The following is a 17949-nucleotide window of genomic DNA, read 5'->3' on the forward strand; positions in this document are numbered from 1 at the left end:
CTTTGCTGGCTTCCTATCTGGTGGTAGTGGGCTTTACCCCAAATCCAATTTTCTCTCTATTCCTACTCCTTGCCACTGCCTTCCATTCAAAGGAATCAGGTTTACCTGATGTTTGGGGGGGGAAGGGAAAGTGCTAAACCGTGGGTGCTATCACTGTGTTAAAGGTTTTTTTTTCCTGTTTTGCCATTGAAGGCCTTTGTGAACTGTAATAGGATATCTTAACCTGATGGTGCTGTAGAGATCATTGCGTTTTAGTTGCCACAATATTGGTGGCTGTTGTATTTTGAGCATTTTCCTTTTTTCATTAAATAATACATTAATAAATATCTTGATACACACCGGCCTGGTTCCTAGTCCATTGTGACACTGGGTGTTTGTGGAGGTTGGGTGCGAGACGGGTTGGAGGCCTACTCCAAAAAGAATCTGTAGTTTATTCAAAATAAGAAGCGCTTTATTGTGCGCCACATCCATTGTAGGGGAAGGAGTTCCCTAGTTGGTGTGCCGTGCAATATACCTTTGACAGAGTGCATCAAAGACCAAAAAGAAAAGGAAGGGACACGGGCAAAAACGAAAATTGAGGGGCTGGAGCAAGGAGGCACAATACTCAACTGTACTCATCAGCTAAAGTGGAGTACAGGGGTGGCCACAGCTGTTCCCGCTTGCAGTAGCGAGTGCTGGGAGGCAATGGGGGGCGAGAGGGGAGGGCTGATAGGTGGGCTGGGGAAGAAAAGCAGGGGAAACTGCAGTAATTCTGCGTGAAGGCACTAAAGGCCAAAAAGAAAGGAACCGAGGCGGGGGGGTGGCGGGGAATGGAGGGTCTTGGGGATGGGGCAATTCAAATAGCTACTCTCTTCTTGCTGAGGCCAATCCTACCTTGGGTCCCTGTGATTCTCTTCCCTCCTTCTCCGATCTCTTCTGTCTACCCTCTTCTCATCCCTTTTCTTACTGCTCTTTTTAATTCTTCTCTCTTTGCTTCGTCCTTTAAACACGCTTCTACTCTACCAATTCTGAAGACACCTTCCTGTGCCCCTTCTCTTCCTGCTAATGGTCACGTTCCTCTTACCTTTCCTTTAAGCTCATGGAGTGCATAGTTTATTCACAGGTTTCCCCACATGTCCATACTAATGCTATTCTGCCCCACCCACACCAGTCTGGGTTTTGCCCTCGTCCACTGCTGCCCATAACTTGGGTGTTTATTTACCCTTTTCTGCACACATCTCTGATATAGATAATATCAGTCCGAGTTTCCAGCTTTATAATATCTGCAAGTCTTGCCAATTTCTTATCTCCAAGTCCTTATTTTCTCTCTAGTATTCTCCTGTCTCTTCTGTGGTTCTGCTATCCTTCTTTGCCTTCCTTCCTCCAAACTTGCAATTCTTCTCCCTGAGATCTATCTCACCCAATTTACTTTCCCTCTAGTGGCTCTTTTGACTCCCTGTATTGTTTTTAAATGTCTTCATGGTCGTCTTGCTCCACTCTTATCTATCTACTCTTGTTTCTTTATAATCCCTGCCTTGTTCGCTCAGGTCCCAGTCTCCATTTCATTTTTCTGTTCCCAATCCCCCTTGTGCTTCGCCTTTTCTTTGGTAGTTGTTGTACCATTCCTTGTTTTGTCCAAAATTTTGCCGTGAAGGGCTATTAAAATACAAACCAACCTCCTCCAAGGGCCTTCTAGATTACTGCCAGTAATGTTTTATCTTGTGAGAGGCCTACCATCAGCATAGTTCTCATCACTCACCCCCCATATCCTCCACATTTAGCAATGTCCCCCTTAGAATCCTGCTCCCTCATGCACTTATGCAATCTTGACCCCTTTGTCTTTGAGAACCTTGTTCTGGGACTGGAACTTCCATGATTCTTTCCACGTGTGGGGTGCTCTTTGCACCCCCTCTACATCTCATATAGCCAAATGACTGTCAAATGGTACAATCCTGCCAAAGTAAAATGCATCTTGTAAATCTCCATGCCAATTGGCCACTATCCATCCCATCATCCCCAGATGCCTTGAGATGGCTAAGAGGGAATGAGGTACACCTGTAACCACCGAACTGTGTTGTCACCTCACTTCTTCTCATGGGTTAGGGTATATAAATCCAAGACTGCATGGCTTCACTCTGGATGTCTTCCACCTAATTCAGCCATTTTATCTTTCGTGTTGGCCTTGCACTGCACCAAATGCAACCTGACCCTTTGCTATATGGTATGGGCCTTTCATGTCCCAAGCACTGGAAGGTCAATGACTTCAGTACTTGTGTTTGTCCTTCTCACCCAACCCGTAGCGCATTCGTTTTTATTTGGATGGGTTTCTCTTTTTTTTTTTTTTTTTTTTTTTTGGGTGTTTTATTTGGGGGTTGGGGCCTGGGGAGGATGACATGTGGTGATAATTTTGTCCAGCTTTCTTATGCAATCCGCATCATTGTTATCCAGACACTTTATTTTCTTCTTCTAGTAAGGGTAAAGGGACTTGAAGTATTAGAGCCCTGCCGAGTAGTACTGTTGCTCTTCTGAACTTTGTTTTCTTCAACTGGGCAGTCGTACATGCATTTTCCTTGGAACTTTCTAACAACTCCTCCTCACTCCCCCCCCCCCCTTCGACTTCCCCATTAGGTGATCGTCCATACGTTTACACACTGACTGGGGCATCCTCTAGCTATCCTGATCGGCTTGAGTCCCGCTGATTCTCCTGCCTCTTCCAGGCCAGAGTCTGCTTCTGAAGGCTGGACCACTGGATTTCAAGTCTTGTGCCTTTTGGATCACATCAATCACTCGAGCAACACCACTACCAAAGGGAACGGAACATCCTGCACCTCTTCCTACACGACATCCACAGCAACAAATACCACCTCAGGATTTGTACAGTTCTGAAGACTTTCATGATCGATGCTCACCACTGAAGATCAGCATTTAGCGCCTCAACCATCCCTGCTGTTTTCCCTCTGACTATTTTATTCTCTTCCTTCTCTCATCCCTTTCCTCTTCATTCTCGGAAAATTGCAGTAGGTGGGGAATAGTTGGCTGGCTGAGGAAATGTATGTATGTGTGTGTGTGTGTGTGTCAGTCAAGCTAGACACCAAAACGCGCACCTACGCGCCACTGTGAGGCTGGAATAGGAGGTAGGCTGAGGCTGCACAACACAGACTCCTGGGGAACTCGTGGCTTTCCATGTCGCAAATGAGCATAGTGGGCTATGCATGCATGATTAAGCGTGTAGTTGGTTGCATCCTGCTTGCACACACTGAGGGCCTTTTTTAATAACTCTTCCACTGCTTTAACCATGGCTATTTTGTTCTGCCTTTTGTGGGTAAAGGAATGTCTGAGATCCAGCCTAATCCCTGCAGTGTCCTAGAGACCCCTCACGACCCCCTAGCCCCAAGGCCATAGGTTGATCCTAACTTGGGTTGACACCTCCCACCTGGAATCCTCAGTATTGTCCTAGGATGCACTACAATATTTGCATCCATTATTCGTGCCAACTAATAATCGTAGCTCCAGGACCCTTCGAAATTGATGGCTGAATCACTGCTATAGTTAACCGTGAGGAGCCCTTGTAAACTGAGGACCGACTTGATTCGGGGTTCATATTCACGCCAGAATTCTGGGATTAGTGTGAAATGATAAAGAAAATGACCTACTGAGACCCCCCTCTTCTCTCCTCCCCTTACTCCACCCCCCTCTTCTCCCTACCTTAACCTATTCCCTTACCCCACCCCACATCTATTTTTTCATAAAAAAGAACAAAAATACTTAATGAATTCCGACAAAAATAATTTGGTCATTTCGCATTGTGTTTTTTTGCCTTCGATCATTTCTGCAGATGCTGGAATTCTGAGATGGTTAGGTATCCAAGAAAAAGGAATCGTTAAGTTTCTCCAAGCCCTTTGTCAGCTGCTCCTTCGCCTGAAAAGATCACACAAGCGCCTGTACAGCCTGATTGGACCCTTGCCTGATGCTTCGTAGACAGGCGGGTCTCCTAGTTTCACCGTGCAGCACACTTAATGGCTGTTTTCCATTCCAGGATGCGAGTTATTGGTTAGCAATGATACTTATTCGAGATTTCACTCTATTTTCGAATGCATTAGTTGTCAATTTCTGCTTCCTGATTAATTTCTATTTTTGGAGACTCTGACTTGCCATATTTTGTAATTTCAGCCTTTTGTGTGTGAACTCAACCCTTCACCACTGCAGTGATCTTGCAGCTGCGAGGCTTGCCTGGCCCCTGTCCTCTTACACCGTTAAGCAGGCTTGCAGCAGAGTCTGGATATTGATGTATTGTGTCCCCGCCCAGAGTGAGGTAGACCATGGTCTGTGTAGGGGAGACGTGCGGCAGGCTAGAGACTAATTAACCAATGGAAAGGTAAAAGGGAGGTTTATGCTTGTGGTAATGGGGCTGCCTGTGTAATCTTTTTCAGGCAAGGTTAATTATTGCTTTCAGGGTGTTGGGTTGTTGTTCCTGTTTGAAGAATGACTATTGTATCTGCTTCAAAATGTTCTGTTTGGATCCATTCTTTGGTGGTGTTAAACCCTACCAGTGTTGGTAGAATTAGTTGCACCAGATTCTCCACCTCCCTGTTGGTTTAATTGTTTTAATTTTCAGGTGGAGCTGAAGAAATCTGAGTTTATATTTGCATCAATTATTTTGAGGTTTTCCAACTCTTATTGGTGTAGGATGTTGCATTCCTTAAGTTGCTGCATTTTTCCCGGGGTCACAAAAGTGACAGCCACACCTATATGAAGAGCTCTGGGGACAACACTACAGAGACTGTGTGGCAGTCTCCTGCATATCACACCGGTTGCTTCAAAAACGTTGTTCATCACAAGTCTTTCCTTGGGTACTGTAACTGCATTAGCGCTTAAAAGCATCTAGTGTTTCTCAGACAATCTTTCATCTTCCATGCACCTATACATGTATTATAGAGCACGCTATGCAGCAAGTAAAGTGAGAAAAGGCTTGCACATGCCTGCTTGCCAAACCTAGACTATTTCCTGTCTTAACTGTTTTTATTGGTGTTTTGGAATTACCTCCTGATTTAGTGAAGGTGGGTTCTGAGAGTAAGATTTTTATTTGAGCCTTTGAGGCACTCTTTCCTATATTTGCAGATGTTAAAACCCTATTAATAAAATAAAATATTTCTTGATTTTGTTAGCCTAGCCAGATATAGTCACCTTTTGAACTATGTCCCTGCATCTTCACCCATACTTTAGGTGTGAAACGATCAATGTTAACCTTAAAAGCAAGCCAGAGTGGTTCCTGAAGAAAGCCCCCTTTGGTCTGGTGCCTGTTTTGGAGACCAGCAAAGGTGAGATCGTTTACGAGTCCGCGATCGCCTGTGATTACCTGGATGAAGCATACCCCGGGAAGAAGCTGACCCCTTCAGATCCACTTGAGAAAGCACAGCAGAAGATGCTCCTGGAACATTTTTCCAAGGTATTTTTTTTTTCACCAAATGTTTGCTTTATAGAGCGAACGGCAGCTTAGCAGGTTCTAGAGGCAACATCTTTACAGTTGGGGCAAAAAATAATGAAAAGGGAGGAATAAGGAATAGGATACTGAAAAATTAGATCATCTTGAACCGGGTTTCCGGCACTTGGCAAGATTAGAGATGTGACCATTTGTAGGTGTGGGAGGCTGTGCCTTAAGGTTGAGCCTGCTCCTCTGTACAGTGAGGAATCTGGAAATACTAGGGCCTATACAATGGTTGGGTGAAGCTCAATGGAGGTTCCTGCTTGGACAATGTGTTGGCTATAAAGTAAAAACCTGATGAAAGGGGATACCTGGAACCCTGCCTGTCATTGAAAGCGGCTGGGAGTCTGGCTAACTTGTATGGGGAGTGCACTAGATTGTGCTTTTTGTGTGGAGACTGTGCCAAGTCAATATGTCGGGGCACTCATTTAAATGGAACCATTTGCATTTCCACTTTGTACTTTTACCAAGACTTTATCAAACTCAGTGGTTGTGGGTACTTGGCTCTCCTTCTGCACATGTAATCGACCTAGAGAAACCCTGCAAGTATAATGGGAGGCGCCCTCTAGAAGCATGTCTGGAAGGTATGGTCAGTTTGGCGGACCTTGCAAAGGTATCCTAAGGAAAAAGTATTGATTTGGAGAGTTATATGGCTATCTGGTCTAGGTTCCTGAAACGGCATATATAAATACTCAATGAGATAATGGATATGTGCATTGTTTCACTCCCTTCTACTCCTGCATTCCAAAATGCTCCCTCTCATCCGCCATCTTCTAAATGAGCAATTTCCTTAAATTAGGGAACAGGGCGCCATTGCCGGATAAAACACTTTGACCAGTGCAGTGCCTGGACTCTGGGGAGAGGGGTGGATTCCTTGCAACCGCCCCCTCCCTCACACCCCCTTGCTTGTCCCCAATTTGGACGTCCATATTCATCCTAGGGGCACCTTATTTATAGGGCATATAATATTACATCAATGCCCTAAGGGGTATAATGATAAATATAGTTTTATTGATGCTCATGTGAACAGGCAAGCTTTTAATATTATGCAAATTGTGTTAATATTTCTGCGTATGTTTTTAATATGGCTTGGATTTGTGAAAACTTTGAGATCTGTTTTTTAACTGTGTGATGAGTTTTGTAACTGAGGAAAGCCTTGCACAACGCTACTATGGAATATGTGTATCTCAAAACGCTTTCCTGCTGCTTTGCAAGCTTGATTTGTGATCTTGGATGCAAGCCACATGATTTTTTAAATGCCCTTCAGAGTGCAATGCAAGGGGATGAATTCTTTGTGGCTTTATGTAATGTGTATTCGCCTTTTGTAACATCCTGTGCATTGACATCACTTATTCTGCTTTTAGCTGTACCCCTTCATGTATAGAATGCTTATGGCAAAGAGGAAAGGAGAGGATATATCGGAAATGAAGGCAGATTTTAAAAACCAGCTCCTTGAACTGGAAGAGGTAAGGGGACGGCTGTGAAATTAAATATGATGCAGAACTCGGATATCCTGTGTTTAAGGCTGTTTGTTAATATAGATATTAGACAGCTGTCTGGAGGAACGCAAGAATGCTGAAATGTGATTTTTCTACACTTGTCCACCTGGTGATTATATTTTCCTGGCGATTACCTACCGACTAGGATGCCAAACAATATCAAAGCACACAGGATGGTCATAGATGCCGAGCACAGAAACTAAAGCCGAGCACAGAAACTAAAGCAAAGAGGTAACACTCCCCACCCCCACTGCTAACCCAATGCTAAAACCTTATGTCACACTCTAATCTGATAGTCCAGAATGAGATATAAAACTCCACTAACCTGGTCGGAACGCCGGAACCGGGACAGCAGCGGCGGAATTGAAAAGCCTCCCTGAGAGTCCTGAGACCCCTACTCTGCTGGAAGGGAAGAAAGAAACTTCAACAGGAAGAGGCAGGACCCCCAGGGAAACCCTCAAGGGGGAAAAAACCCTAGGTGTGTTGTCGGAGATCCTTGCAGACAGGTGGTTTATCCAAGGCGCAGACCTCCCGATTTGATGGCTGTATCACAGGTTCTAACGGGAGAAAACAACAGGTGAATATAGGAGGACAGCGGAATAATAGAATCGATTGGGAGAAGAGAGGGGTTTCTTACGGATGGATTTGGAGGAATCTAGTTGTTGCTGAGAGGTGGAGGGTTCTCGGAGTGAAAGGTAGAGATGGTTGGAAGGAAGCGCTGGAAGGGCACACTATAAGGTAAGAGAGAAAAAGGAATGGTAGATACCATGCAAGATTGAATACACTAGAATAGGGAGAGCCTAGAGTTCGAACTTACGGAGCGTCCTGAAATACAGAAGCGACGCGCGAAGGCGAAAGCCTTCGGTTCTGATATAGCGTCACATGACATGTCGTAATAGTCAGCTGGTTGCGTGGAAGAATCATGTGACCTGTCCTTGACGTGCACTGATGACGTGGAACCACAGTACCGCTAGAACTGGTGGTATTGACAGAAATAGATCGCGCATCTGCACAACAAAGCGCGGAACTGCACATTTTCCACCTATGTAAGTGTACAAAGCAGCGATGACGAAAAGGTGTAACACCTTATCCTACAGAAACTCAGAAGACCACTTCTGCACAGCAAACTGCATGTACTTCACCACACTGCAACAACATACAAACCCATAACCATGCATAGCAGCACACGGGCAATCGCTCAGACTCAAATTGCACCTAAGCTCAGCAAACGGTGCAAACTAAACTGAAGCTGACAATAGAACATCAGAACTCGCTGCTTTCCTATTCCCACTGCACCCTACTAACCGCTCCCACACCCTCCATTTCACACCGTCCTTTTTCAGGTCCGCCAGGGGACCACTCCGGTGGTGATAGTGCGCGGTACAAGTAACCTTTAACATTTAAAATATAGTATATTTCTTTCCTAATATAGTATATTTCTTTCCTAAGCCAAACATCCAATATTTTAGAGGACCTACTACAGACATGGATTTTAGGACTGCAGTGCATACAATATGGTGTATTGAGCAAGAACCAAGATTAACGTAATACGTTTGTTTAAAGTGCTTGTGAAAAGGGACATGTAAGGGGAAGGAAGAACATGTTTTGTCAAGGTAAAAGACGTCTTTCTGGACATACAAAATGCTTGTTGCTGACCAGTACTGCCATGTAATTTGAGAAGGGAGGGGGGTTGTCAAATGTGATCTCCACACTGCGCTGGATGGAGAAGGATGTGTTTCATTTAGAGCCCCTGCAATTGTGGCAAATAGCAACGAAGACCCTGTAAGCAAACAATTCAGCAATGTCCTCTTCCTCCTGATTGGCCTGTTCACAACACTCAGTCCATATTAGAAGCACAAATTCAGTCAACTGCTTCCTGCTTATAATTCCTAATACATCAGATGGGTTTGCCTTTGTTAGGCTGTCCCTGAAAATGTGTGTGTTTAGAAGAGCGGCTGAGTGCCCCTCCAGTGGGCAGCGACTTCATAAGGCGTTATGGTAAACCCTAGAACCAAAAGTCCTCCACCACAAGCCCTTATGCAGGCATATCCTAAAGAGGTGGATGAACGTGTCCATCATTGCGTCAGCCCTTCCCTTGTTTCGACGTTGGACATGAACGATGCACCTCACTTATGGTATCTACCCCCCACCACCATTGTATCGCTGATGCACGAGACGTTATTCACTAAGGCAGCCATACAGACCCTACCCAGAGGACGCCACTGAGGAAATACACTTGCAGGTGAGGAGCAACTGAATGAGCTGTAATCATGAGACCAATGTTATGGTGGAGGACAACACATGTAGGTGCATTAGACAGAAAGTGCATACACATCCAACATGAAGATACACAAACACTAGGTCAAATTGCATTTCTACATGAAGAGCATGCTTGCATCAAATAGGTTAGAAAACCTACTCTTCTTTTTTTAAAACATTTTTTATGCTGAAACGCAAGACGCACAAGAATACACAAAGCTTGTGTAATGCAGTGCGCAACTAAAATGAGTGGTCATGTAAACCAAGATGGAGGACGCAGCCACACTTGGGTGAAGGTAAGTCATCGAGAAGCCTTGAGACTGCAGAAAGACCCTGTCTTGCAGAGCTAGCAGGAGAGCCAAGCCTGAGCAGTTCAGACAGCAAGTGCAGTTTGCCAAGGTTACCAAGGAAAGACATGTTTTGACCAGTATTCAAATGTACAGACGATATACAGGTCCCAGACAATGGGCTTAGTTCTCTCAGGAGAAGCATAGAAACGGATGTTGCTGGAAGGTCAGATTCCCACCGACTCAGACCTGACATCAAGAGGAAAGTAGCTCGAACAAGTCTCTAGAGGCCAGGGAGGTAATGGCACTCACAGTAAAAGAGCTAAAATCCTCAAATTACTGAGCAGAATAATTCAAAAAGAGGTCCCTACACGTGACTTGCAGCTGGCAGGGAATTCCTATTAATTGGAGTCCTATATGGGGTTGGTCAGGAAGCGTCCACATGAGCACGAGGGGTTCATGTTGTGCGTGTGTAAAGATACCGGTGGGGGGTGCCTGTACTTCCGCTCTCTATATGGTAGGGGAGAGGCACAGAGGACCCCAGCCAAGATTCTCTATAAGGTAGCAATGGACGAGCAATCCAGGCCTAGCTTCTCAGGAGGTGATGCGGGCTGGTTCTTAAGTACAGTGTAGTCCCCGAACCCCCACAAAGGAATGTCCACACACTGTATTACTGAAAACAGTCTTTATATAATTAATATTCAAAGGTATGTACACGATCACAATAACGCACTTTGTACTCAGAAATCAACAATGATAAATATATACAATTCTAAAGTGGTACCACCAATGTTATCAAATCTTATTAAAGTGCATCAACTGTACGGTTAAAATGTCACACAGATCAATAACCATGAAACCAGCAATAGAGATAGGAAGGAAAGCAAGATGGTTGAAACAATAGGCAGAATACTGGCCCCTACTGATAGACAGTTCTGTGTGGAGATTCCCCCCCCCCACCTGGGCAACCTGTAAATAAAGATATATAGCACAAGCCCTGTCCATATATTGCCCAATAGTCTTGTTCTCTCCTTTAATGTTTTTACCCCCTCAATGTACCTGGCGGAGTAGAGTTCTTCGAAGAAGCGTCAACGGATCCTTCTTGAGTGACTCCCGTTCAGGCAGGAGTCACGGATCGTTGAGAGGCGTCGAAGAAGGTGAACTTGGCATCGATGAGAAGTTCGAGGGTGCCGAGACCACGACGTTGATCCAGGCGGTGCTGGTCAGCGACGTCCTGCGAGGATGAGGTGTGCGGGGCACCTCGGCGATTGATTGTGCAGGACCGCAAAGAGTTTCAGAAGAACTGTGGCCCAGCAAGGGCGTCTAGTCGTCGAAGTCTTTGTGGCCTTCATGTGGCGGGAAACCCACCGGCGGATTCTCCTCGGCGCGTTGGTAGTCCTTGACTTTCTCCGGCAGGACAAAGCGGTCGACGTTGCGGACAAGGGAGTCCTTCGATTCAAATGTTCTTAAGCAAAGGAGCGGGCGCTCCAGTCGCCGGCGGCTGTTAGGCAGAAACTTGTGCAGTTCCCTTAGGGACCACTGCAAAAGTTTAAGACTACAGGTGTTGGCAGTAAACCCAATTGGTAGCAGTCTATACCACCCAGATTTACCTGGTAGCTGTGGCTGAGCAGTCCAACGTCTCTCAAGAAGAGTTGGGCAGTATATAGAGTATACACATTAGGTACAAAGAGACAGTAGCACAAGCAAACACTGACCAGAGCTTTGGTATAAAAAGTATATAATTATTTATTTAAAAACACACTTGTAAAAATACACTGGCACTAATATGTCAAGCAAGTTCAAACAGTCACTAGAAAGATATACACCTCCCTAATTAATTATTTGACAAGTCTAGTACACCACTTATTTAGCAAAACCGAGTTGAGCGCGTAACCATAGATGGCACTCCAATAATGATTTAAAAAGGGAGAGGAAAGGCAGAAATAGGCAATACCAACACTTTTAAAGAACCACAGCAAGTCAAGAAAGGCAGGGTCTACTGTAGAGCAAAAAGTTCATAGGCCAGGCCCACTCTTGGAGAGAGCAAGGCGGAATGTGCCCAAGATCACACAGTTGAAGTACACTTTAAAAGTCTTTGCAGATGGTTCAAAAAGGAGTTAGATCAGTTCAGAAAAGTTAGTTAACAGGTCCGAGGTCACCCCAGGATAGAGAGTCAAGGATTTACGGGACACCTTGGACAGTCTGTTGCAAGGGAGACCAGGCGGGACACAGTACCTGAAATGGTGAGAAAGCTCCAGCGGGGGCAGTTATTCCTGGCAGCGGGTGCAGCTCAGTGCTTCGTCCAGTGGAAGAGGAGATCTCGATGTGGAGGAAAGCTGGGGGTCGTAGCATTGCCAGGGAAGAAACCAGCCGCAGAGTTTCCCGGTTAAAAGGTACTACCCTTTTATTCATGGTAGTGGTGAAGCGTGGCTATCCGGCCGCCGGGGTGCTTGGCACGGGCGATTCGACCACGAGACGATCCAGGAGGCGAAAAAGGCGAACTGGTTAACCCCACCAGCTCAAAGGAAGAAGACTCTCCTGGAAGAAGATCTTCTCTGTTGTTGGGAAGTGGTGAGTCGGTTCAGCAGGGCTCCACCGGTGGTGTTGTCGTTGCAGGTCGGGTCAGCTTCTCCCTCTTTGGATTCTTTAGGTCCTGTGGCGACTTCTGAAGTTCCAGTCCCCAAAGCCCTGCTTTTATGCAGAAAACCCCGATTCATCAGTCCTAGCTGTCACTCAAACATGCTTACAAGAGTGCGTCTTGAGTTGCCAAGGCAACTCAGTCCAGGGTGCCTATTCTCCCCTCCTACACATCCTGTAGACCCAGACAGAGTGGCACCACTTTTGGAGGTTTCTGTGCAGAAGCCCGCCAGAAGTGGAACAAAGGGCTCGGCTTGGGTTGGAGTTACAGAGGCGGACACAAACACCATTTTAAAACCGAGTCCTGGCATAAAGACCCAACTGGGGAATAAATATTAAATAACCCAGCTGTATCTTTAACATTGCACCAAAAAAGTGGTGCGTTTAAAATGAATGGGAAAATCCCGTAGTAAATATTCTTAAGGAATATTTCGCGTGGTAACCACTGCCACCAGCCAGAAACTCGACAAGGGGGGACTGCACGGTGCCCCCTTGGAAAACAGACCCAGGGGCAATAGAATTACCCCTACCAGTACTTCCACAATATGATGGTTTGTACTGGTTCTGTTCACAATTTGAGACTAGTAAAGTCAATGGTGACTTCACATGCCTTGGGAGACAGTCAGTCCCAGGGTATGGAGTCTATGTTTGGGGGTCACTATGACACCCTTGTGTTACTGCACTGAGGGTGCTGTGTAACACACATACCAAAAACACATGAAGCCCTATGGAGTAAAAGACCCCATAGCCCACAAAACACATTACATAGTCAAAGGACATTCTCAAATAATGTCTAAGAGTGGGAGAAAGAGTCTCACTCTTAGCAGGAGAAAAACATAAACCCCAAAAATCCAGCAAAGCTGCTGGGGGACTCATAAGGTTTGGGAAATTAGCCTTAACAGAGAATTCTCCCTAACAGCGGCACGCCGTCAAGCAGTCCCCACGGCTGGGCAACACAACTTCGATGGGCCTCCAGCGGTTACACAAACCTGCGAACCCTGGTCGACGGCAATGGACTTCGACAGCGGTGAAGTCTGGGTGCTTTGCTTCGTTCTCCTCGGTGGTCCCGTCTCGGGTCGGCAGCCTTTCGAGGGTCTGACTTCCAGGGAGCTTCGGCGAAGGTTAGCGGTGCTCGATGGTCCCTCGGAGCACGGGAAGAGGGCGCCTTACCAGGTCCTCACTCGGATCAGTCTTCGACGAATTTGGCAGCTTTCAGATCAGGTCGAAGCAAATGCAACAGCAAGTCTTCTTCTTCCAGCTGTGCATCGAGGATCAGCAGTTCCAGTTACTCTTAAAGTGTAGACACAGCTTCTGAACGCTTCTGAACAATTTCCAGTGGTGAGAGGTCCCCAGATATACTATCCTGTCTCTCATCCACACTGCTGGCTCACACTCAGCAGCCAATCATACAGAAGGGCATTCATGCAGTCAGTCAGCCAATCAGGCACATAGTGCATTCAGGCTATCCTCCTCCCTCTCAGACACTCACAACAAGGAATGTGGATTGGGACAAGTACCCAGCCATTCAACACTACACACTGCATTCAGGCCAGTTTCGGGCAAGGCTGTCTCACAAGAAGTGCATATTGGTCACACACTCCATTCACCCAGGTCCCACCCACAGGGCGTACCCACAACATAGTCACTGGGAAGGCTCCAGCCAGTCTGGACTGGACTCACAACAACACCATATATGGAACTTCCACCCAACAGCTAGTCAGGGGGAAGGGACAGAGTCAGGGCTTCCCAGGACTTTGAGAAAACAAGGTAACAGGCAATAGAAAGCAAGAGGCCACAGGGGCCATCTTGTTTTCCATCAGGAATCAACTGATTCCAATGGCAGGGCCTGGGTATCCCAAAATGGAGGACACTCGGCGCACCTGTCAAATTCAGCATGGAGCTGCCACCAGCCCATACCCTGCTCTGTGGGCCACCCACAGGTGCCCAAAAACATACACTAGGGGCACAGGGTTGTACCCCCCCACCCATGGGTGCCATAAGGGTATCCCATGGGTCTGTTCACCAAACCAAAAGAGAGAGAGCTGCACCGCCAGGAGTCCCACATGAACTCCTGCGCGGAAAATACGACAGAACACACGATAGAAAGGCAGTAAAGGACAAGGATACAGAGGCCCTGTCCCTCCGATGCATTTCCAGCATCACAGCGTGCCAGATTGATGACCTGGGGTGCAGCAAACTAGGCACGATGTTGCAATTTCATATGTATCCAGTGTAGTTAATTCTTAATGGATGGTACTTTTAGCATGACTTTTTGTTTAAAATTGGCACATGTCGGGTTTGCACGTGCGCAGAAAGATAAAATGTTAAAACCACCAAATATAACATGAACACGATTTGCACATGGTGTTCTAAATTATGTAGAAACTGGAAGATGGGGGGGGGGGGGGGTGATGTCGGGGGGGGAGGGGTTAATGCGCCAGCAAAAAGGGGAGGCCTGTCCTCAAATCCCACGGTATAGAGAAGTGATACTTATAAGACATGCACACCGAGGAACATAAAAAGGGAGTTTATATAAATGTGCATGTAATGTGGTTTCGTGAATTTATTCGGACTTTGCAGCTAGCAGTTTGTGCAATGAATTTGAGTTATCTGGGAGGTTCTGGGTTTTCAGACTTGGCGCTGATGGAGAAATAAGTAATTCAGTAGGTCAGCCGTCGACCAGGTCACAGGTTTATGGTCTGATAAGTATCGCAGAAAGTAGATGATCTCTTGAATGCAGAGGATTTTGACAGTGTTTTCGCTATTTGTTTTGACCAACAGTAAAGCATGATTTAAAGCCAGAAATTTCAAGTCTATTATCAAGATATGCTGTGTGCCATAACATGGCAGTTATTTAGATTAGAATGTTCCAATGTAGGCGTGGAACGTGGGGGAGGTGAAGGAGTTATCGCTAGTTCAAAGAAGAACTGGTTTACGCAGTCTTCATGTCGCCTTAAGCATTTATGCGAACCATGTGCATTTAAGAGCCTAGGCCAATTATTACTAGTAAATCATTATGTCTGCATACAAATGTTTTACTAGTTGATGTCATGCCCTACTAGGGACAAATCCTAAAAGTTGTGTTTTACATATGTGCTGAAGATGGCCGTTAAGATAAACGGCTACCAATGAGAATGTAGGAATTGGGGAAAGATGGGATTTCTTTGAAGAGGGTTTGTCCATTCACATGTGGGGGTGGGGCGGATTGTAATAAAGTATCTTGGAGTGTTCTGTTGTATATAAGATGTCAACTTATGTGGTTCGTTGCGCCTTGGGTTAGTTTGCTTCCGCGACACCATCTAACTGCTCCCCGGACAATTGTACAAAATGTGCACTTGTTCCTCAGGTGGTGGGTCCGCTTGAGTTGAGGTCATAAGGGGACCGCCCCACAGTTCCCATCCATCTCTTTGGGACAAAAGATATAATACAGTATGAAGTTGAAAGCTAAATGTTCTGGCTTGTGGCCGAGGGAGTCAGAAAAGGTAACCATACTGGGACAAATGGTACCTTAGGGCTGTTTTCATCACATTCAATTCTTGCTCCTGTGCTGGTAACTGTCCAGGATGCCGAGGCTGAGCAAGCCATCCCCGACAAATCCCTATTCACCTTTAATGCTTGCCTCAGCAGTGTTGCAGCCACCACTCACAGAATGCCCTGATAACATGTCCCCCCCCCCCTCTATCTATTTGTAGGTGGTCTCAGGTGGAGCTACCCATCCCACCTTACGTTTGTGAAATGTCTTTTGTTTATGGTTACATATTTGCTTAAAGCCCAGTGGCAAGCCTGTGCCAAGTTGGGGGAGAGATCCATCGCTGTCCTGGTTTTATCTGGTTTGTGTTGAATAAAACAGCACTTTGCCACATTACTGTTTTTTGGGCATGGGATTCCCCATGGCCCGCCCGTTGCATGCCCCTAGGGGGTTTCCTCCCCATTACGACCTGGTAGCAGAGGACCGGACAATGCCCTCTGTGGTTGAACCGTTTTTTCGGTGTGCAGTCAAAGTCGAAAACAATATGTCGCAAAAAAAAAAAATCAAATGTTTTATTTTTTTAATTGTAGGTTTCTTTTGGGTTTCTGGGAGTTAAAGAAAAGGGTAAAACACAAATAAAATACAAAATGGGGTTTTGGGGGGGAACCCCCCATTTCGAACAAAAATCAATCAAAAAAAAATCTGATTTTTATTTTTTTTTTTCGACATTGACTTTCGACATAATGTCATTCCTATAAACCCGGTTTTTCCGGCCGCGATCCTGACAGACTGTCGCACCCCATGAGGACCAGATTGTTAATCGCGTGTGAAATCTCAGACGGTCGTCGGGAGCCCCTAGGAGAAATTCAGACCAGAAAGCGGAGTGGCAGATTGTGGGAAGCAGCGGTTCCGAAGGTGTTAGCTGACCAACAGATGTAAGCATGAGAACAGTAATCTGACAAACCTGGGAGGGGGGGAATGTTGTATATATTGTGGGGAAGAAGAGATAAAGCACTTGAGAGGAAGTTTCCCTGTGACCAGGGCTTTCCCAGGTTTATGGAAGATGGCACCTTATGATGTATTACAGTTTCGCTGTGCCAAGGCATAGAAGGACCACTCTTCAGGTGACCTAACAGGGCAGTTATCGGAAGAGATGTTTCCCTTCCCTTGTCGTGTGTTAGGCAAGATGACGGCCATGGGGTTGAGATTTGTTGAATGCTGTATTTTTAAGAGTGCACTCGTATGTGTATAGAAGTTGTTGATGTTGGTATAGAAAGGTAGGGAAGATTGGGAGGGGTGGAGCTGTTGGAAATAGGTTGTAAATGGGACTTGGAAGACTGATAAGAGGAGATTGTTGGCCCAGGATAAGGGGCACCGAGATTGCAGCAAAGATCTTAGGTTTGTGGCAAGAGGAAATAAGGGTGGGGAGCCAGCTCTAGGTTGTGAAGAAAGGTTGTTTTGGTATTGGCACAGGCTCCAGGAGCATGTGGAGGTTTGGATTGGCCTTGATATGATATGGCATTTGTAACGCGCCTATACACAAGTGTTTCAAGGGGCGGAGTTTGCAGTATGGGCGGCTACTGTGGTGCGCGCTCCAATTGGTGTTGGTGAAGCAAGGGGGGGCTTGTGGGAAGGCTTGAGAAGTGTTGAAATTTAGAGTAAATGTGTTGATTGTTGATTGTGAGAACAGTGAAGATATTTGAGGTACAAACAAAAGCCCATTTTGAGGTCAAGTATCGGCAGTTAAGAGTGATGTGCCATTATGAGAGAGACTACCCTAATGCATATGTACAAGTCCCTTCCGCAGTACAAAGTTAGAATTTGTAAGTATAGTGCGGAATGGACTGACACTGGGCAAGATGGTAAAACCTTGGCCACAGGAAACCTAGGCTGCAACACATGACCACATCCTTTCATGCCACATATAAGGGCAAGAAGCTACAAAGCAGTCTAGCAGTTCTAGAGCTATGGAAGATGTTCGGGACGAGGTGGAGGACACACCAAGGAGAGAGTGGATACTAAATCAGCCCGTCGTGGGGGACGAAGCACCCACGGTTCCTCCTCCACCCCATAGCACTCGCACACAGTGTGAGGGACAGGGATGTTACCCATTGAAGGCATCAGCAGGTTACACTAACCCTGTGTGCACACCCCCTGCATATAGCAGTGAAGATACAATAAATGGAGCCAAGTTAAATAATTCAAAGCCACTACCCATGCACAATGAGTATAAGGAGCACTGCGAGTTGCAGGCGAAGCAAGCAGAGAATGACAGGTAAGGGACGACAGCGGACAAGAGCGAGTGGGTGGGAGGACAGATTGCTGAAGCGAGGCAGA

The 17949-nt window shown here is 46.1% G+C and overlaps 1 protein-coding gene across 1 annotated transcript in view; it reads left to right on the plus strand.

Moving 5' to 3' along the window:
- LOC138473186 (glutathione S-transferase omega-1-like) overlaps positions 1 to 17949 on the plus strand; it is a 95634-nt gene that overhangs the window by 61128 nt on the left and 16557 nt on the right. Inside the window, exons 3-4 of the mRNA XM_069611747.1 lie at positions 5203 to 5425; positions 6826 to 6927. Coding sequence (XP_069467848.1) covers positions 5203 to 5425; positions 6826 to 6927 — 325 coding nt within the window. The remainder of the gene's footprint in view (positions 1 to 5202; positions 5426 to 6825; positions 6928 to 17949) is intronic.

Source organism: Ambystoma mexicanum, chromosome 8 (genome assembly GCF_040938575.1).
Source record: "Ambystoma mexicanum isolate Mex_15411 chromosome 8, UKY_AmexF1_1, whole genome shotgun sequence".
Classification (NCBI taxonomy): domain Eukaryota; kingdom Metazoa; phylum Chordata; class Amphibia; order Caudata; family Ambystomatidae; genus Ambystoma; species Ambystoma mexicanum.